The sequence below is a fragment of the Macrobrachium rosenbergii genome, chromosome 56, assembly GCF_040412425.1.
Source record: "Macrobrachium rosenbergii isolate ZJJX-2024 chromosome 56, ASM4041242v1, whole genome shotgun sequence".
Lineage (NCBI taxonomy): Eukaryota > Metazoa > Arthropoda > Malacostraca > Decapoda > Palaemonidae > Macrobrachium > Macrobrachium rosenbergii.
In genome coordinates this window covers 61603863-61626336 of record NC_089796.1, presented here as the reverse complement: position 1 = coordinate 61626336, position 22474 = coordinate 61603863, and the positions used below count along the sequence as shown (strand labels likewise).

The following is a 22474-nucleotide window of genomic DNA, read 5'->3' as shown; positions in this document are numbered from 1 at the left end:
CACAGTAATACATGGATAAAAGGGAAAGACAGCACTCTAATACCTGGATAACACCATAGTAATACCTAGATAAAAGGGACAGACAGAACAGTAATACCTGGATGGAAGGGACAGTCATCACAGTAATACCTGTCAGTTCACCCGCAACTGTTCAAAGGATGAATGTCCACGTGAAAAAAGTTGAATTGTCAGTCGGACCATCAACATAAACCCCCTCCCCCTCTCCCTTCTCCCTCCCCTCCCCCTACCTGTAGACTATCATTCAAGAGTTTTCCCGGGCAGCGCCAGGTTGGTCAGCTATTATATACATATATATATATATATATATATATATATATATATATATATATATATATATATATATATATATATATATATATATATATATATATAATTTTTTAAATCCTGCTTGTCACTGCATTTGAAAATATCTAAATAGCTAAGATGGGTCAAAAAGCACTTTTTCATATAAAGAAGAAAGCTTCTTTTTAAATTCGTAATGGAAGAACACAGCGAGGAACTAGTAATTATAAGACAAAGTAAATAAAGTTACGAATCAATAAACAGCAAAATCTCATGTCGGAAAAAAATATCTTCGAAATATACACTATAATTAATTGGGCGGGCATACACTGAGAGAGAGAACAAATAAGAAAAGTGTCTAATATTCCCATACATCATCATCTCATGGTGCATTCCGGTCATAAACAATAAAGTAAAACTCGAGGGAACTATAACGCTATCTTTGTTACACTTCTCGCCCTTCCTGAAAACTTAACGCCCCCAAAATTCCTAAAAGAATTTCCTTAATGTCGTCTGGGAATCAAACCCCCAGACCAAGAGATAAATGGGCGGCAGTATGGGTGAGAAGGAACATCCAGCAGGCGGGAATTATTGCAAAAAAGGACAGGAGACGAAGAAAGAGGCTGGTACGACTCAGGGAGGAGAGATGGGCTCCTGTGGCCGCAAGATTACCATATGAAAAACAAGCTGGCTTTGTTGAGGTGCGCTAACATCTTACCAGGAGAGAGAGAGAGAGAGAGAGAGAGAGAGAGAGAGAGAGAGAGAGAGAGAGAGAGAGAGCTGATTTAATTTTGTGATAAACGTACAGAATAAGGTATTACCAAAATAATCATTAAATAGAGACATGCAATACGGGGTAAAAGCGATTACAATAATCATGTACTTCATACTTTCTCTAATCTATCGCACAAAATTTTGCTTATCAATATATATTTTACATACGTCTGAATACGCATGCAGAAATTGGACTGATATGAAATAAAATACAATCTTAATTTTGTTTTCTTTTGAAGGCATTATTTACACTGATGAATCCATACAGGAACTTTTCCTCCAATGACATCTTCAACGCACTTTAAATTCATTCATGTTAAACATTCAAACATTATATAGCTAATAATGCTTTCAACCTCTCACAGTCCCATGAATGTACCTGCAAAGCTTCACTTCCCTTCTGTTGAATACAATAAGTTTATTGTAATCATCTACCATTCAATTTCCTGTCGTTAAATGAACATTCCTAAACCAATCTATTTTCCCAATTTATTCCCTTGCTCTATTTCCCACTGTTCAAATTAACTTCAGCATAACGATGAACTACTCACCGACCAATAGGCCATTCTAAATCGATCAGTAACTATTGTCCAATCAATGTTCCCAAAAAGAGACATGTCCCGCTGTTTAACTAAAGCGTTTAAGTCTATTTCGCAGAGCCCTACGACTTTATTACACCTTCTCCTTAAGCACCGTGAAGGGAAGGGAGAAAAGTAACATTTCTGGGTCAAACTCCACGGTGTGAATCCTATTATGCGCACACATTGTTCGGTTAAGCTAATCGCTAAACAATGAAGTCATAAAGTACAAGAACCGTACTTCTTTTCTAGAAAAGCAGAGACAAAGCTCACGAGCTTTGCCATTATATTGTAAGCCTCGATTATTTGGCCAAAATAACAACAAAGTCTTCAGTAGCAAAAAGAATCTTTTATCTCAAGTAAAAAATGTGCTCAAGTTTCTTCGGCTTTTATCTCAAGTAAAATATATGCTCAAGTTTCTTCGGCGCAATCGAGTTTTCTGTACAGCCACTACAGCGTATAATCAAGGCCACCGAAAATAAATCTATCTTTCAATGGTCTCGATATAATGCTGTATGAGCCGCAGCCCATAAAACTAACCACGGCCCGGTGGGGACCTATCCTATATCGTTGCCAGAAGCACGATAATGGCTGACTTTGACCTTAAATAAAATAAAAAAAAACTACTGAGGCTAAAGGGTTGCAATTTGGTACGTTTGATGACTGGAGGGTCGATGATCACCATACCAATTTGCAGCCCTCTAGCCTCCGTAGTTTTTAAGATCAGACAAAGCCGGCACATTAGTTTTATTTTACAGAAAACTAAAAAGGCAAGACGCTTAGAAATAGTATAACATGACAAAAACTGTTTTATTCAAAATATATGACTGTGCACAATCCTTCGAAAAATAAGTTGGTACGATCAGGACTTTTAAAAAAAAACTTTCAATCCCTCAGATCTTGAGGTTGCCATACACTGCATTCAGACAAGCAAGCGACCTTTAACCAAACAATAGTTTCGCCTTACGGTAAAATCAAGTTATCCTACACCAAAGAACCGCCGAAGGCCTCACTTCATATTATAGCCTCTTACTTGGCCCTAACCGACACGTCCGCTATTCACGGCAAAGGGGTACCGAGGGAAATATATACGGATGGGGAAAAGAAGGGGGATACAGGGGTGGAGATGCAGGTGAGGATAGGGGAGGGAGATGCAGTTGAACATTCCCCTTAAACCATCAACAACAATACCGTGCATAAGCCCATCAAAAGTCTTCAGAGAAAGACCTGTCTGCGTTCAAGGCGAAATCCCGAGGAAAGTTAAAAGCATCGTGGTACGCTCTCCGTTTTTTCATGCTGCCTTTAAATCTATCCCTCCATTTACTCCCCCCCCCCCCCGACACACATGAATGTGATACCTACCAAACTTTTTTGGAAGGAAGGGAAGCATACGCATGACCTGAATAGGAGGAAAGGAAGTGAAAGGCAAATGCAGGGAGGGAGGGAGGGAGGTGTGGTAGCGGTACTCCATCGTCCATTGTTGTTCAGTGTTAAGCTCGCTTTATGCCAGCACGGGCTCTTGCTCATAAAGCAGCCCGTAAAAAGTCCATTCCCTTCCGTCCACTAAGGAGGCACTGAAATCCATTTTCAAGAATGGCGGCGTTCACACTGGACGTAATGACTAACATTCGTCCCAATTTTACGTAAACTGAAATAATTCCATCAAAACTGGCATGTATCTAAGAGCAAAGGTTAGTATTTGCTATTAATTAGGATACACTGTATAACATTAACTTTAAATGTGGAAACTGACGCCTGACTGTAACCGTCAAATCGCAATTACATATAACACGATCTTCAGTCTCTGGTATTTTAAGAGACATTATTTTTGAAAGAAGGGTGACTTTACATAGAGAGAGAGAGAGAGAGAGAGAGAGAGAGAGAGAGAGAGAGAGAGAGAGCATCTTTACAGACAAAAGCTTATTTACCTGTCTAACAGATTAGAAATCAAATGTTCCATACATTCTTCAAGCGACCTTGAATTCAAATTGCCATTACTGAGGTTCGAACAGGTCCTGTGGGCAGGCAGATTATTTTTGTACAATAGACAATAAACGCCAAGAAGCAGCGACCTAAACTGTATGGCATTTCATTAAAAATCACATCAAAAAACATTTTTGTCCAATTGTATAAAACCGCACAAGGATCTTTAGAGAGACTTCCCTAAACCGTACTTTCGCTCTTTACTAAAATAAAGAAACAATGATAAAAATATTTTCATTTGATTCCAAATTATTACTCAGATTTTCCGCAACAGCAACCTACCAACACCGAAAAGTGAAATCTTAAACCGGATGGCCATTACACACCTGCGCCAACCGCAACTGGATTCTTTCAATAGGCCTATGTATCAGTAACCCCCGAAAGGAGATAGCATTCCGAGAGAGGATCCATACTTACTTAGCCGTAGGCCATATGATGCTTTACTCTACGTAATATCTGTTTGGCATTTCATTCTACAGCTACCACTAGGAGTAATAATAATTCTCCCATTGTTGCAACTTCTAATGCTCATATTTTGTAATTACATGGGTACCAATTTCTTGGCAATTCAAGTAAGTTATAATGTTTTGCTTATTCTAGCAATGAACATGTTTTCATTAAACATAATCGGACCCTAAACAATTTATTTATAAAGAAATACAAAAGAATCCTTGTCACATGCCATGGGATGAATATGTTATGATACAACTAGAGTTTTGTTATAAAAACTGTAATCATTCACATTTGACACATTTGACAAAGAATAATGCATACAACCTGGCGGCTTCCTAATCTAGTAAAACTAACAAGAATTATACGGAGCATTCTCTATTCAATATGCTTCTCAACACAGCATTCCCATTAAGAAAGAAGATACGCAACAAGCCCCGAAACCCACGAGAAACTTCACCCAAGTGGGGAAAAAATAAAAAAGTGGCACAATAAAACAAGAGAACAACACCCGGCATCGCAGAAACAGCTAACGTCCCTTATGAAGCATAAACCCAGCAATAACGCGAATATGTGTCTGAATGACACTGCAAGCAGCCAACGGCCCCTCCCCCCTTAAACCCAACCCCCTCCTCTCACCCCGCCGTTAAATCCCAAACCTCAATTTCATTCACGTCCCAGACACAAACACACCAAGGAGCAGGCGAGCGCGAGCGCGGGCGCGGGCGCACACAGCCTCCGTATCCTCCCAAAAACACAAGGGGTGTCGAAGTGCACAAACACTGTCTCTCAGACAAACAGAAGCGAGGACAAACGTACTGTGGGAGGCTTGAGTGGTGGATGTTTTCTCAACAAACATAACACTCACCAATAATGGTCATAACGACAACCGCCGCCTCTTCCCCTTCAAAATTCCCTTTTCCTCTTTCTTTCTTTCTTTCTTTCTTCCTCTTCTTCTTCTTTACTTCCTTTCTCGAAGCGACCTCAGTGAAATTCATATTCCTGGATTTAATATAAAGCCTTTAATTTCCGAATAAAACAACAACCGGAAACAATATTTGCTTTTGGCAAGAATGAAAGTTGTGATTTAAATGGAATTGCTAATTTCAAGATATTAAAAAAGAAACTAACCAAGAAATTCTAGACATCACACTCCACAGAATTAACACAAAAATGAACAAATCCACAGACAGTAGAATCTCTAACATTCAATTTTCTTAGAAAACAAAAGTAAAATAAAAACACTGAGCCTCCCACCCCCTTACCCTACACAACCTACCGAAACTCTCTTCCCATCTCATAAATATTATCAGACAGACAGACAGACAGACAAACAACGGCCAGAAAAAAGCCAAAAAGTGAACATGATGCGTCGTAAAACGACGGCTTTGTCGTTAACCAAATACTAACACGTCCATCACCTCTCCCGAAGACATTATCGCAGCTCTTGCCGGTGACATATGCGCAGCCCTGCCTAACCCCATCTGCATATTAATATCCCCTAAAACGCTTAATTCCTCCTATATGAGCTAACAAAGCGCAAGCACGCGCGCGCGCGCACCCACACATTAGAGAACAGTACCTTCACAATTCTAACAGATTTAATAAGCTAACGTCTTTCATACAAAACATTAAAAAAATAGAAGTTATGAGCGAATAATCTTTTTCTTATTCATTATACAAAGAACACTACAAACCAAATGACGAAAATACTTCTCGAAGGAGAATTTGAAGCAGATGAAATTATGGTAATCATGGCTTCAATATAATATCATTACAACTGAAAATACTTAAAAATTTGACCTACCCAACATCACCAAATAAGTAAAGATAAAAAAAACTTGTTTTAAAAAACCAGTCATGAATAAGCAAATAATTCGAGCATTTACATGTACACTGGGCATTGCATTCAAATATAACTATGTCATCACATACGAGTGTATATGCGCGTGCGCAAACAAGACAGCGGAAAGCAAACGAAACAGCAATACAAACCACAGAGTAAAGTAAATGTAGTCAAGCAATCATTCAGTCAATCTGTGTGTGTCTGTTTATCTGTGTGGTTGAGCGCGCTTGCACGGGTGCGATGAGGATGCAACGTGATCAAACGCTTTCAATATCGACCAAATTCCTCGAAAAGACTCTTAGCCCATAATGCAGGGCGAAAGAGAAAAATCAATGGGAAGAAGAAGAAAGGAACCGCGCAAAGAAATTCTGGTAAAAAAAAAAAAAAACTGTACAGATGAGAAGATGTAAACATTAAAGCTGCATCCGAAAATGTTTGTGGAAGATATGACGTTCCCGAGATGAAAAAGGAGAAAAAGCCCGGCCATAAATATTACTGTCTTTAAATCTTAAAAATCTTGAAGATTGATTTATTTGTTTGTTGTGGTCCTGTAACAACATCAAAAGTGGCCGTCTTGGAACATACTTGAATATTATAAAAGCGGTAAAATTTTCTTTAATAAAAAGCTGTGAATATTAATGTACAATTGCATAAATAACATGAAAAATCTTTGGGAATATTGTCACTAACAAAAATATTCCCTTAAAAATAAATATACCTTTCATTAACTTTGTTAATAAAAAACTACGAAAGAAAACCCCTGAATGACATATACAACGTAAATTGGGTGACGTCAGTAGTAGGAAACTCACTTTTATCACAAATTAAATTCTGTTGTATGGCGAAAATGAATGGTAAATTAGTTCCAGCTCGAGCAAAATATCATACCATGATCAAGACTGAGAACACTTTAGGATCAAACCGAAGACCAGTACACTTCACTGAAATTCATTATATTGATTGCTTTTATGAAAGTCAGAATGTCACGCCAAGCACTGGGGCCCTTTAGGTGTTTCAGCGCATAGGTCAGTGAAGAAAGAACATTGGAGTGACTGGACAGCAAGACAGAGGTATCCATAAATTAAAAGTGAATTGGCAGAAAACTCCACTGTTGCATTAAGAAGTAAGAGTTAGAGAGGTTAGACAGGCAAAACTGAAAAAAGGAAGTGGGAATGGAGTAAAAGGCTAAAATGTGGGTGTAGCCAGGGGCTGAAGGGAAGCTGGAAACACCTTTCAGTAATGCCTACAGTACACAATGTAAAGTGGACTGACAGCACTACCCCCTTACGGGGAAATTCATTACAGCCAAATAAATCCTGAAGTCTCTTTTTAAATGGAGTCGTTTTAGCTATCAAGTGCACCTTCACTCAACAGCACCATGCCTTACATCACTCACTCCCTTTGCCCTTCCTTCCCTCACACTCTCTCACTCACTCACTACCCAGCCAAGCGTTCCCTCGCCCGGGTAAACTGGGGATAATAATGGGGAGCACTTGCGACAACTTACGAGCATTTGATTAACTTTGTTTGGGCGATTTCGTGGTAAAGTACAGAGCGTTTAGTTCACGACGCTTGAGAGCACAGGGTCTGCCGTTGTTCCGTTTCCAAGAAACACCGTTCTTCCTGGGTTCTTTATCCACTTGTTATGAATATTGTTGAAACATAATGGGTTCAACTTGAGTGCGAGGCTATTCAGTTAAGGAATAATTACTTCCATAAACTGGGATTGACAGTTTTAATTTCGTCACAACGGATTTTTTTCTAATTCTTCTCTCTCAGCTGGCTGACTCAATGACAGTATCACTACCAAGACTTTAAAGTTACATCATGATTATTAGGCAAATGCCAAGGTCCACACATTAAAATCTGAGTACGCCGTTCAGCCCTTCTGTATACAAACCCTTCTTTAATTCAACATTGGGGACAACGAAACTTAGTCCCTTTACCATTCCTTAACATACTTGTACACCTAAAATAACTTGCTCCACAAAAATAGCTAAATACCAATCCGCCTAGAGACGGAATTACACAAATGGGGTTCATTTCAGCGTATAATGGTAGCATGTGGGCGTACGTTTCGAATTTCGAATTTTTTAAACAAATTACGAGATGTAGGTAAGGGTTTCAACTATTTTAAAGTTAATGCCTTTGAAATAAATCCTTAAAATCCCAACAATTTTTCTGCATTTCTAAATGAAAGTCCTTTCATTGGTTCTCTCTTCTTGTGCTTAGGTTATATTAATCCTTCACTAATTCCACAGAATAATTCTTCCGTACATTATATCAACCAAGGGAGAAGGACTTTTACTTTTTATCTTATTTCTCGTTAGCTCTATGCACGATGGAAAGTCAATTCATTTTATCATTAATGAAAAGTTCTTTAAGTTCCCCTCCAATTCGAATGAAATTTCCTCTGTTTAATTTACAGGGGGAGATAGAAAGTTCTCCACAAATACACGGATACGCAGTATTTATGTGAGAGTATGTTCATACTGTACGAGTTTTTACCTCTCTCTCTCTCTCTCTCTCTCTCTCTCTCTCTCTCTCTCTCTCTCTCTCTCTCTATCTCTATATATATATATATATATATATATATATATATATATATATATATATATATATATATATATATATATATATATATATATATATATATATATATATATATATATATTATATATTATAAATTAAGATTATTTCAGTGTATCGTTCCCAGAGACAAAACTTTACGGAGAGGGATAGAGCAAGAGGTGGGGGCGTAGTGTCTCGTCTGCTGAAAGAAAGATAAACCCCAGGCAGTCAGCAATTTGCCCTTCCGTGCAAAGCGAATTTTGGAAACCGTACCCTCAAGTAGTCTTTTAAGCGGCTTATTACGGGAGCTTAGCCTTGGTGACCATGCACAGGACACACCTCCTCCCGCCGCCGCCCCCACCTCTTGAGTGACACTCGTTTTGAAACCGAAGAAGTCGTTACCTGGCAGGTCGATAACTTTTTTGAACATCCAATATGGACTGGTCACTCCAGGCAACCTTAAATAGGCCTCGTCCCTTCATTATGAGCGGGGTGCCGATCGATACACGAGGTAGATGGGGTCACTTCATCTTAAGAGGGTTATTGGGGACGATCAATCCATTAAGTACATCAGATCGTGCGTGAACTCTCCTATAACAGAAGAGTTACTCGGCTATAATAAATCCTGTGGTTGGCTTCCACGGAAACCAATTACAGGCCATTATTATAGGATTAGGAGGAATTAATTGAGTGCTTTTATTCTTTGGTGTCTTTTGTAGACTAAATTTAAGTCTTCTAGGTTCTTTAACCGCGTACCAATTACAATATATTTTTGCTGGATTTCATTTTGCTTTAATATCTAGTATTCAAAATACCCCTGATACTGTTTTTCAAGAATTTTCAATAAAATTAATTCTATTTCAGACTTTATTAAAAAAATGTTCTACTCCCACACCCATACACAAAAATAGGCCACACACAACAATACAACTACATGAACCTATCCAAAACCCAAGGCAGAATACAAACAAAAGCACACACACACACACACAAATAAAACCTGAATAAACTTCCAATATCGATGACACAGCTGGCCTGCACCATCGTCGACCGGGTAACCGACGACTCCATTCAGTAGGCTACCGTCAAGTCCACGTGACCGGTCAGTCATCTGGTCATATCCACACAATTTCTGTATCGTTTCCCCTAGAAGATCCGTCTTTCTCAGTATCTATAACTCCATATATGTATATATATGTGTGTGTGTGTGTGTGTGTCTCTTCCTCTGTGGAGAGCGACGAGCTTTTCATCATTCGCCTCGCAATTTGACCAGATCTTCTAAGAACATAATCGCAAGAAGAATAGGAGACCTCATCCCGGCCGCTGGATTAGAAGAAACACTCTCGTCCCTCTCGCAATGTAAGCTCCTCGAGGAGCTAGAAATGGCCCTTCCCCCTCCCGTTTCTCCCTTCCCATTTTTCCCTCTTCCTCCTCCACCTCCTCTCTCTCCCTGCGCTGTCACAACCTCCCCTCCCCATATCCCCCGGAAGGCCCCGCAGCAAAAGAGCACTTTTCCCCTCTGGGGTCCATCTGATCACCTTCCTATGACCAAGCCAACGTCCTCATCCCGTGTCATTCCGATGCAGATCTTGCGCACATTCTGCTATAAATCCCTGTCATCCATTCCGTGCTGTTGAAAATTCCAGCGCCATCCCATTCAAATGTAAATTTTATCATCCTTCAATCCTACGGGCTTAAATCCTTAACGTTCGACTGGAAATCCCAACAAATCCTATTTCGCTCACACATCTTGTCTAAGTTCCTCCATTATGTCACATTTTTTTCTTTATAGTCTTTCTTGTACAATACGATGAAGTAACCTAAGTCCTGTGAGCTCAAGTTCAAGAAAAATATCCTAATGCTATTTCTTAGGCGTCAAGGTTACACAAACACACACAAAAGGACAAAATTACATTAACTTAAAAAATCTATAACGTTTACTTAAACAACTATAATATTCACTTAAACTATAACAAAATCCGCCTCAGTAAAGGGCTATAAATGCAAGATCACTAAAATATTACAATAAGGTTCGTAATATGAAGGAAGTTGCATAAAAAACCCTTATATTGTTTATATTCTCCAATACTTTTTAATCTCACGATCACAACAATGTGTGAGTAACAATCAACTTGAAAAACAAACCTCAAAACTAGGGAACCATTCTTCAACTTGAAAAACAAACCTCAAAACTAGGGAACCATTCTAAGTCCGGTCTGCCAAGCAAGCGAAAAATCAAGTTACAAAAACAAAATTCCAAAAATTCCACAAACGAAGGAAGGGAGCGTCTACGGACACTCAAAAATCCCTGTAACGGCACCTGTCCTATGGAGGACTACATGTCACGAAGCAGCCGAAGCAGAAAGACATTAAATGGAAGTTATGGAACCCTCCAGAATTTGGAAGTTGTCTCCAAGATTGCGTAACAAGGATGAAAAATACAAAGCTCTGATAGAGGAAATATTTCTCTGTAAAGATTTGAATATTCTAGACTGATTCTTGGTATATCTTAAACATTTTTTTTTAGTGCTTGTGAAAATATAACAAAATGTACACGATCTCTTCAGCTTACCAAATCCAAATATCGGCTGCATCGCCACATATTGAATAAAATCCTGTACTTTCCAAGCACAACTAATAGGTTACATTAAAATCTTAGGTGAACGACTCTACAATTAAGAGGAAACCGTTTTCATGAGACATTTTATACCACTTTGGCACACCAGTTTCAACCCAGAAATGAAAACATCTCTTACTAAATACAGTCTGGGCTGATAGAGCATTGTGAGGACCAATCCCTAGCTTCCTCTACTTTTTGCAAAATCGATTAACATTTTATGAGGAACTTCAAGGTTTAGTTTTAAACAAACATGCAAAAAATTGTCCAACAGGAGCAAAGTTAAGGGAAAAAGATTTGTGGGGCCTACTGCCCGTACCAATTAAGCCTCTGAAAATTGGTAGCTGTAACGTAACAAACAGATAACTTCTATATTAATTTTCTCCAACCGAAAAGCTGCTTAAAAATGTTAACACAAACCTTTCCTTCTTCTAGTCTTCTTTGATCCCGTTTTCTCCCACGAGTAAAGAAAAAGGAAGCAAGAGAAGAGATGTCCTTCTTTTCATTTTTCCCTTTTTCTTTCGTGCATTTGCAATTCCGAACGCCATTTCTCATCAACCAGAACCATCTTCACGGAGAGGGAGCTGGTGGTGTTCTCTGTCTTGCTTCCTACCTCATCCGAAGGCCAAGAGCTTTTGACGGCAAGATATCGATTGGTCATCCCACTCAGAGCCAACCTAACAACATCCACTCGATATCTTTCATGGTGACCAGCCAAGCTCTCTCTCTCTCTCTCTCTCTCTCTCTCTCTCTCTCTCTCTCTCTCTCTCTCTCTCTCTCTCTCTCACACACACAAGTACTACGAAGTCTCCACGTTTCGCTGTAAAAAGGTTGCGTTATAACAGGAAAAATGGTCAAAGAGCGATTATATATTACAAAAAAGTCTTATATTCGATATATTAAAAAAAGTCTTATGTTAGATGCTAAATCATTTTCATTAAACGCGCACACATCTGAGCAACGAAATGTGAATAAATATAAATATTGATTCAAAGCATTGAAAAAATCTAAGCGTATCTAACAAGGCCCGCACATAAAAATAGACCTACCTACTTTACCCTTGCAAACAGTAAGATTCCAATTATTAACAACAACCATTCAAACATCAGAAGGTTCCAAAGAAAATATTCAGTTTCAACGTACGTTGCCTTGTCATTTCTGCTAACGCCCCACAATACTCCTTCACAAACAGCAACACACTATAGTAAACATCTTCCTATCACCTCCGGGTCAGCCACAACTATCTCTTTTTCACCAACAATTAACTCTCTCTCTCTCTCTCTCTCTCTCTCTCTCTCTCTCTCTTCGTAAGTAAAAATATAAAAAATTAAAGGAGTCCTTACCCAACCTATCCCAAAAGTTCCCGTTTGAGCAAGACTGTGGGAGTGAAGATGATCCTCCCACTTTGACATGTCACTAAGTACATGGGCATGTCGGCAACATTTATATATTCCCTCTCTCTCTCTCTCTCTCTCTCTCTCTCTCTCTCTCTCTCTCTGAGCCCACTAACATTTTCCCCCTGCGATAACAGCAGGCAGGAGCCGCTAACTCTCAAAGGAAACAGCGCTACAGGTGATGATTAGATTCAGTGTTCATGCTTAACGCCCGAATAAGGCCTTGGCATTTTGTTCAGGACTCGTAATGGCGTCTCAAAGAACGTGTACGCGTATCAGTGCATGTATGCGCATGTGATGTATCCGTGTGAGCAAGTGTGTGTGTACGCTTATGTAAAGGTGTTTATGTCAGTGTCGGCATCACTGAACGCTTGTCTGTTTACTTGTACTGGCCTTGTAAACTGGCCAGAGGAAAGGGGTGGAAGGTTTTCTTTCAATCGCCCGCCTGATTGCATCTCAACATGTCCGGCCCTCCTTCCTAAGCAGACTTGATCTTGAAGTTTGCTGGACCTTCGAACTCTTCAACGTGTTGGATCAGCTGAAAGCTTTATTCTATCTCCTGTGCCTAAAGAGACTGAGTATACTTCACTTTCTTTTGGTCTGATGATACAACAAAAATAAACAATGCTTTCTTTTACGGGAAGGTCGCTGATTTCCAGAAACAGAAAATGGGATTAGGATATAAAGGTGTGAGATTGAGACGTGGCTGTGGAGAGCGGTGTGTGTGTGTGTGTGTGTGTGTGTGTGTGTGTGTGTGTGTGTGTGTGTGTGTGTGTGTGTGTGTGTGTGTGTGTGCGCTTCCCGGTCTCAGGTATATAGACGAAGCTTGTATATTTGGAAGATCTCTCTCCTAACCAGTCGAAGAAACTAAGGTTTATCTCTTAGGCAGATTTCTTAAAAGCTCAGTCCTGAAACAAGGATTAACAATAATAAATCAGAACTCTCCACAAAGTGTGGACCTGTTAGTAATGACAAAAAATTACCATCTCACCTACTAAGAACAGTCGAAATATATGAGATGGTTCCAGTTCAGTACCATATAAAAGAAGGCAGTGAAAGAAGGAAATTAGAGCCAGAACCTCACAAAGAAAACTCATTCTAGGAATAACAACCAAACATGAAAATACTAAGAGCATAAATTAACATACGGCTGTTGAACGAAAACGAAAAAAAAAGAGAGTGAAAAGAAGAAAAAACTTGATCAAATATTCTGCTTCAAAGCCCGACTTGCTCTTGGAACTACACACTAGAGGAATTCTTTTGCGTCCTCTCTAAGTCAACCCCCTCACAACATAAAATCTCTTTCAACGTACGAGATTAAATGGATTGGTCGATAATTCCCGGAATTTTAATCCCAGTCGCTGCTTTATACCCTGGAAATTATTGCAAAAAATGACTTTTTTCTTTGCTCTGAAAATTTAAAATTATTCCAATCTCGGAGTGCTATGCCAGATTTACTTTTGCAAAGGTGCAAACAAATTATATATGCAATGATTCTGTAAATGTACAAACATTAATATATATAACATATATATATATGTATGTATATATATACCTGTATATATATGTGTATCATTGTATAAGTGTATATATATATACACATACATATGTATACACAATAATACACACATATATATACATACATATATATATACATATACTGTATATATACATATAAATATAAATATATATATATATATATATATATATATATATATATATATATATATATATATATATATATATATAATCACACAATGACAAATAAGATGAGATTTACAATACGAAATCCCTCCAGCATCTGTAATGAGCATGTAATAAATTAATTTCTATTAACATTTGATTTAAGCTGAAAGGTATCAATGCAAACATTTCCAAAATAACGACTGAATTTGAAACTCTATGTGAAAATCTAAAAGAATCCACTCTTCCGCACTGTTTGTTTACTTCAATTCAGTATCATACGAATGGAAATACTTTTTTTCAAGTACAGCAAATTTTCGTATCTGCTCTGGAATTCAGAATAATAATAACGAAAGGGTAAAATTACAAACATATAAAAATATAAACTGTAATCACAGCCTTCCAGCACAGTGCCGTCTCGACTTAAGAGGAGGAGACAGGTAACATTTGTATTCCAAGAGGAGTCAATAGAAAAAAAAAATAATATACTGAGAGAGAGAGAGAGAGAGAGAGAGAGAGAGAGAGAGAGAGAGAAAAAGCAATAATAGTGCCGAAAATATCTCAAAAATCGTCACAAAACACCGAGGCTACCATTCTTCTCTTTCCAAGAATTCCTTTCCCCACTTGAGGCACTGTGGCCGCCGCCGGCTGCACATAATGCACGCACACACACACACACACGCACATATTAAAACACACGCCTCTAAGGAGGCACGTGCACATGCAGGAACACGTGAAACTCCTCTTTGATGCTAAAGCATAAATATATCATACGTAGTTATACGTTACTGAAAGAACGAAAAGGCACATAAGAGAAATCGTCGATGATGTTGTAATGGTATTTACAAAGGAAACAATATATATATATATATATATATATATATATATATATATATATATATATATATATATATATATATATATATATATATATATATATATATATTTTAATTCGATTTTTAATGGAAATGAATCTAGATAAGTCATATTTCTAAATTACTACCAAGCCCAAAGAAGCAACACACTACGGGATATGTTGACTTTTTATGATAGAATTCTACGGATAGCTAACATATTTGCTGTTAAGCAACAAGTCGCTGGGCAACACATTTCCTGCCCCATTCTTGCGCGATAACAAGGTGTACATGAAATCCATCTGGAATTATTGGTAATAAAAGGGCTGGTTAGTTTATTAGCCAATACAAATTATCACGAATGCATGAAGCACCTTGTACCCATAGATAATTTTCGAAACAAAATCTACAAAACCATGATATTCACTGTGATGCGAGATGTGAAAAAGTCGAGTTCCCTCAGTGGCTTCTCAATCGAAACTCGTGAGATCAAAGACGTTCAAGAGGTGTTCCCGTTTCTGACTGAGAATGCCGGAGGCCGTGGAGGCTCGCAAGTAGGACCAAAGACCAAGAACCTACCTATTCCAAGCGTCAGCGCTTGGAGGCGACGAGACCTTGATGGGACCCACACAAGATGCGTCACAGAGCAGTCACAACGTCTGACGAACCACAGCGTATTGGATGATAGGTCTCGACTGCAGTTGTTTGATTTATAAATCAAACAATTGCAGCTCGGATTGGGGTTATTTAATTGATAAATTTACATATTACTATTCACTGCTGCTGTATTACCGTGCGTCATTCTTACTCCTCTTGCCACTGTAAAAATAAGTTCTAATGTAAACCTAATTACCCATATTCTATTCTACTATAATAACCTATGGAAAAGAGCGAATTTTCACATTTTTTTCTCTCGGCATCTTGTTAACTTTAACTGTCTGGAAGTTAAAATCAGGTGCCTCCGTCTTTCATACTGTCCACAACGGATGAAGGAAAAATCCTTTATGAAGAATAATCGGCGGATATTTCAGGCCATTAACGAACACCGGCTAATGCAACGAAAACATGGACACAAGTTTGCATGACCCCATCAGATTACCCAACATGGTTGTAAGACACGATACTGTAAAATACAACTGGGTTCCATGAAGACAGTCTTGATCGAAAGAAAGTTCTTCATTGGATGGGTGGGTAGAGCTTTCGGCCAGCACGCTGTTGGCCCAGCGTTCGACTCTCCGAGCGGCCAATGAAGAATCAGGAATTTATTTCTGGTGATAGAAACTCATTTCTCGTCTAATGGTTCAGATTCCACTAAGCTGTAGAGTTCCGTTGCTAGGTAACCAACTGGTTCTTAGCCCGTAAAATAAATCTAATCCTTCGGGCAGCCCTAAGAGCTGTTATGCCAACTCAGTGGTCTGGTTAAATTAAGATATACTTAACTTTTTTTGATCGAAAGAAAAAGCAGGTAGGGAAACATTATACACATGAAAACAGTAGGCTATATCGCACTTCATGCATAGAAGTGCCACGTCTATAAATATTGAAACTGAGGAAAATTAAACTTACAAAGAAAGATGAATCAATGTGTAATGAGAGAGAGAGAGAGAGAGAGAGAGAGAGAGAGAGACGTTCATAACAATCCCGACTCCTCATCTTACTAAACGTGTAAACAATCTCCTTCTTAGCGCCTTCACAACATACTCCCGTGTGGTTAATCATGACAGATGGCAGAGCTTCGTTATGCGGTCAGATTACTTGAGGCTTTCAGAGAGCAGACGCTGGTGGCAATAAAGGGGAGTGAAAGAGAAAAGTTGAGAACCCAAAGGAAAAGGGAATGAATGGTTCTCACTTCTACCCAGGGCGCATGATAAAAGACAGTCGGGCTGTTAATGAATTTTGATTTTCAGTTCGACCTCAAGAATTTTTTTTATTCCGTCTTCATGAATAACCTTCAATAACATGACACCTCTAAATGTTGGGAGACATGTAATCAGTTCTTGATTCATCGCAAAAGCTTATAATTTAGTCAATTATAAATAACAATAAACTTACAAACTCCAAATAAAAATATTTAAAACATAAAAATTAATTTTAGAATATCTTCATGTTCTAAATTAAAATAGAAACCAATGGAACTGTTTTTAAGTATTCAATAAAAATATAGTAAACAATAAACTTTAAAAAACAGCCTTCATTCACGGTGATAATAACTTAGTAACCTAAAATACAAACTCCAAATAAAAATATTTAATATATAAAAATTAATTTTAGAATATCTTCATATTCTAAATTAAAATAGAAACCAATGGAATTGTTTTCAAGTATTCAATAAAAATATAGCAAGCATATCCTGCATTATCAAAGGAAGACAATAAATCCATAAATTTTCCACGAACCAATTAAATAAAATCAAAAGCCTGACGGGAAATGTGATACTGTGTTAAACTTTCAGCACACAGTGTTTAATCCTTGATTCAGCAATAAAAGGATGAAAGTGGCAGAGACTGGTGTTGGGGTTTTCTCTGAAGTCACCCTCTACCAGGGAAAAATATTACTGACGAAAAAAATAATATTCACAAAAACGATAATATATACAACTCTAGACTTCTATCACAAGAGCTTTTGGACAAAATCATTTGAAATAATATTGATAATCAGCTCCAAATAGCAAAAGTTCCCTGACATAAGACTCGAAACTTTGAGTTCTGTTCCCGAAGGATTCCAAGAAAACTCGAGGGGAGCTCAGGAAACAACCTGCAATATATACAGATGATAAAATATACAGAGAAATATATGCAACAAGACTCAACAATTCTCAGGGTCCCATGAATATAAGAAACTCATGTATTCTAAGTGGGGATCAATTCGCAAGCGAGCCTGACCCTTCGAAAAGGAGTTCGTAGAGCTGCAAGCCGCTCAGCCTATCCATGTACCCATGAGCACGGAAGTCCTCAAATCTCATAACTGCAAAACTTCTTTAAATTCATTAGCTGATCATCTCTACATGAACTATCTGGTCGAAGCAAGCAATAAAAAAAATTGTTACCTAACTCTGCCTGCCAACATAAATTTTAAACTATCATTGTCTAGTTATATATATGTATATATATATATATACAGTATATATATATATATATATATATATATATATATATATATATATATATATATATATATATATATATATATATATATATATTGTATAGATATCAAACATCATACCACAAATATCTCTAATATCGAAGTCATATCAAACGATATTTGAGGCTTAATATTTGTGAATGTAAAAGTCACGCGTTTACATGAAAAAGCTCGTAGATACAAACATGCATATATACTTACATACTTAAATATAAACATACACAAACATATAAATTCACCTATGTAATTATCTATCTATATAAACAAACATACAAAATTTATCTATGTATCTATTTATCTATCTGTGGGTGTGTGTAATTTCAAATTTTAATTTTAAAATCTCAAGTATTCACCGACGAGTACTAGCAACGGTCTTTACAAAGAATATCTACGTTAAATTAAAAAAAAAAAAAAACTAAAATTAATATCTAAGCTTATTCTTTGAAATCCCTATCTTCTTTACCGCCACTTCTTAAATATTCAAGCCTAGCCCATAAAGCAGGAAGAACTTGTGTAAATTCAAACAAGTTTATCTGCCTTGCTAAATAAATTTCGTTCTGCGGAATTCCGCTTTCACAAAGAGATTATCTTCATAAATTTGGGTCTTTGACTCATATTAGAGCGAACCTGGTAGGCCATTAAGCAACGCTGAGTAGTTCCCGGACATTAAGCGGTTTAGATCCACGCTCACGAGAATTTCCATAAGGCTCACAAACCAACTCCTAATTAAGACACGAATAAAAATTCCAAAAATATCAAAATTCAAATTAAAATATTCACCACAACTTATGATAAAGTATACAGTTAAAAGAACTCCCTAAACGCAATCATCGTCGTAGCAATGTTCCAAAAATTCGAACAAAAATATATAAAGTAAATACTATCCCTTATAGTTACAACGTTGTCTCATAATGAGAGTTTTCCATGTTGCAAAGTAATTTAATGTGATATTAAATGGAAGAAAAATAACAGAGCGAGTAACGAAGGCTTTTAAGCGCTCACGAACTTTTCTTACATTGAGTCCTGCCTTACACAAAGCGCTATTAGCTCATACAAAATACAAAAATTAGTCACCTCGTTTTATCAAAGTATTATACACCATGAAAAATCATCTCAGAACAAAATAAATCTAAAATATTTTTGAAATCGAAAAATAATACAAAATTCAATTCTCTCTCTCTCTCTCTTTCTCTCTCTAGCTATCAAATCTATACAAGCAAAAGCTAAACTGGGTGCCCCTAATTAAGACAACGATTCCCCAGTTCTACTCCTGTCTATTACAATCCTACACCTGGCCATACATCAACTTCTACCTAGACCCAGATAACAAAATAGATGACCTTACTGTAACTCAAATCTCTCTCTCTCTCTCTCTCTCTCTCTCTCTCTCTCTCCTCTCTCTCTCTCTCTCTCTCTCTCGTCCACTTTACCCTCCCCTACCCCCACCGTTTAAACCTTCACTTCCCTCCCCCTCTAACTACCCTGATAAAGGTCCATCCATGAGCTTTATCTCCCCTATTCTCTTTCCAGTCATCTGCAGGACACGAGCAGAATAATATACCTATCTCCTATCAGTCTTTCTGCTACGATTGCCTATGGATTATAGAGAATCTCATCCAGTTCCGTATCATAATGCTTTCTCAACTAACGCAAATGGGTCCGATTCTAAATCCTCTTTCAAAGGTGTGTGTGTGTATAATATATATGTATATATATTTATACATATATGTATATATATATATACATATGTGTATGTATGTATGTATGTATGTGTGTGTATATATATACATATATATATATATATATATATATATATATATATATATATATATATATATATATATATAAACAAAAACACAATGTAGACAATTAGTAAAAACTACAAAACGAGGCTTGAAAAGAGACGGAGGTATCCTTACCTTTTCTCCAAAGAACACCAACCACAATAAGGATCTCGGGCCCCCAAGCACGAGGAACAGTTCGTCTTGGCTGAACAGCTCTCTACTCGGTACTTGGTCACCTGGAAAGAACAGAAATGAATGATCAATAATTAATAATCAAATGTTGCCCCAAATAAGAAAGTTAAACAAAAATTCGTACCTATGTGCATAAAATAAAAATAAAACACAAAACAGATAAGTAGTATCATCATTACAACTGCTTCGCAACGTAAATGCAGCCCCTACTATATTTACATACAGTAGTTCCTTATGTACCACGAAACATTAACAGTTTTAACCTTAAAACAAGCAGGTCAAAACGAAAAGTACACAAAGCTCACATCATATCATCCATAAAGGGCACTTGATCAGACAGTGAACAGCAAGGAACTGGTTGACCCGACCGTCGCCTGAGCTGACCTAACCCCGGTGACGAAGGGCATTTTGTGTGGCAGCGGTGTCATCGCCACCCGCCACCGAGGGCTCATAAAGCAATGGGGGCAAATGAGCTAATGACTCAATTCGCGGTGGAAACGGCAACAACCCACCTGCGACTCCCACAAACGGAAGGCCAGGACGGAAACAAAAGGATGTTAAAAGATAATGACTGAAACAAGAGAGAGAGAAAAAACGGAATGGGAGAAAGAAGCTGCGAATGGGTCGTACGTTAACCTCATTAAAAGAAACTGAGGTTGCAAATGGGGCTCCTATTTCAACCTCACATCGGCATCCTTCCCGCCGGAAACAAGAGAAACCTTTTCTCAGGGCGTTTATGCAAATGCCCCCAGGCATCTTTAATGTTGACAATTTCCTTTCCGCTGGATTTTTACAGACACAAAGATAAGCAAAATGGCGAAGGCAAAAGAAATTCTTAAATACCTGCTGATGCGATTCTGCAGTTATTATCAAAGGAAACGCTAGAAGAATAAAGAAGGAAATTAACGTGGCTAATAATAAGACCCGGACATACATTGATAATAAGTTTCAGAGGACTTTAATTATTACAGTGTTGTGCCAAGGTGACACTAATTTGTCGACATAAAGAATGAACAATTACGATAATATACAATAACGTCCCGTGTGAACATGAGCAGAAGGAAGAAGGTAAATGTACAATCGCGCCAAAATTACTTTTCCTTTAAAGTTTAGAAGCATATCAAGTAATAATTATCCAGTGATTTAATTTTCACTTAGCAACACAAAACCATAAGCTATTAGCAAATTTATATTCTAGAATCTTTATACATTAAACTGTCGTTCAAAAACGGCCTTGAGTCGGTCTCGGATACTAAGCTCGATTTAAATAATTTCGTCAAGCACACACTACTATCTTTATTTATCTTGATGGAATTAAAGCCCAAAAGCAAATTAATATGCTTAAGTGCATCACAATAAAACCTGATCACTATCTTCAGCAGAGGCAGTTCTTGATAATCACAATGTGGAAAAAAAGAGAAAAAGATTAGATCATAATGTGGGAGAAAGAGGTAACGTTCTACCTAAAGGGGGAGGAGGGAATCGATTCGGCGGGAGGGGGAGGAGCTGCTCTTCGTGCCCTGCGGATAAATGCATACCCAAGGGCAGCCAGGTGAACCCCACGGAAACCACAGAGGGCACACCACAGCACCCTAGGAGTATCATTCACAGATGCCCCCACAAACACATATAGCCTCTAATGCTACTTCCAGGTCACCAAGACAAATTACTTACTGCCAAGTCAGCAAATTAAATGTTGATAGATCAATCTGAAAGCCTTTAGCTTGGCTTACTTGAAAAAACGCATCTCATGAAGCTCATTATTGTTGAAAACACAGACCCGACATTCATCACTTCTTTTATGCCGGCAATATGTATAAAGGCTGATGCATCGTCTGAAAAACAATATTTTTAAAATATAATCGCTTGGTAACATCAATTTCCCATAGTCAGTTCTTCTCCACTACCGATATTAATAACTTAACTCATCTTCCTCGATAGATTACAAGGAAGTTTTTTGGTAGTAATAACCACAATATCCGACTTATCGATTTATCATAAAGCGTGAATACTACAACATACCTACCCCATCCACCCCACTTCACTGAAAATACAAGTGTCCGGACCTCCTCAACCCACTCGGAATCAAACACTCATAAGGCAATCACTCAAATAAGTCACTTCTTAAACCAATCGCCAACTAAAAAAAAAACATGAACGAAAAAACGTCACTAGTTCCTAAGCCAATCAACCAAGGAGTGAACATGACATCAATGTCTCGCCACAATACTGTGACTGGATTCTTCGGCTGTAATGACTCAATCAGCATAAACGACTCCCTCCCAAAGGTAGAACCTCACGCCC

General features: G+C 37.8%; 1 protein-coding gene across 1 annotated transcript in view; it reads right to left on the bottom strand.

The window, feature by feature from the left end:
* The window catches only part of LOC136836757 (plexin-B-like), a 524153-nt gene that overhangs the window by 157551 nt on the left and 344128 nt on the right, over positions 1–22474 (bottom strand). The window contains 1 exon segment of the mRNA XM_067101308.1: positions 20114–20214. Within this exon segment, the coding sequence (XP_066957409.1) occupies positions 20114–20214 (101 nt within the window).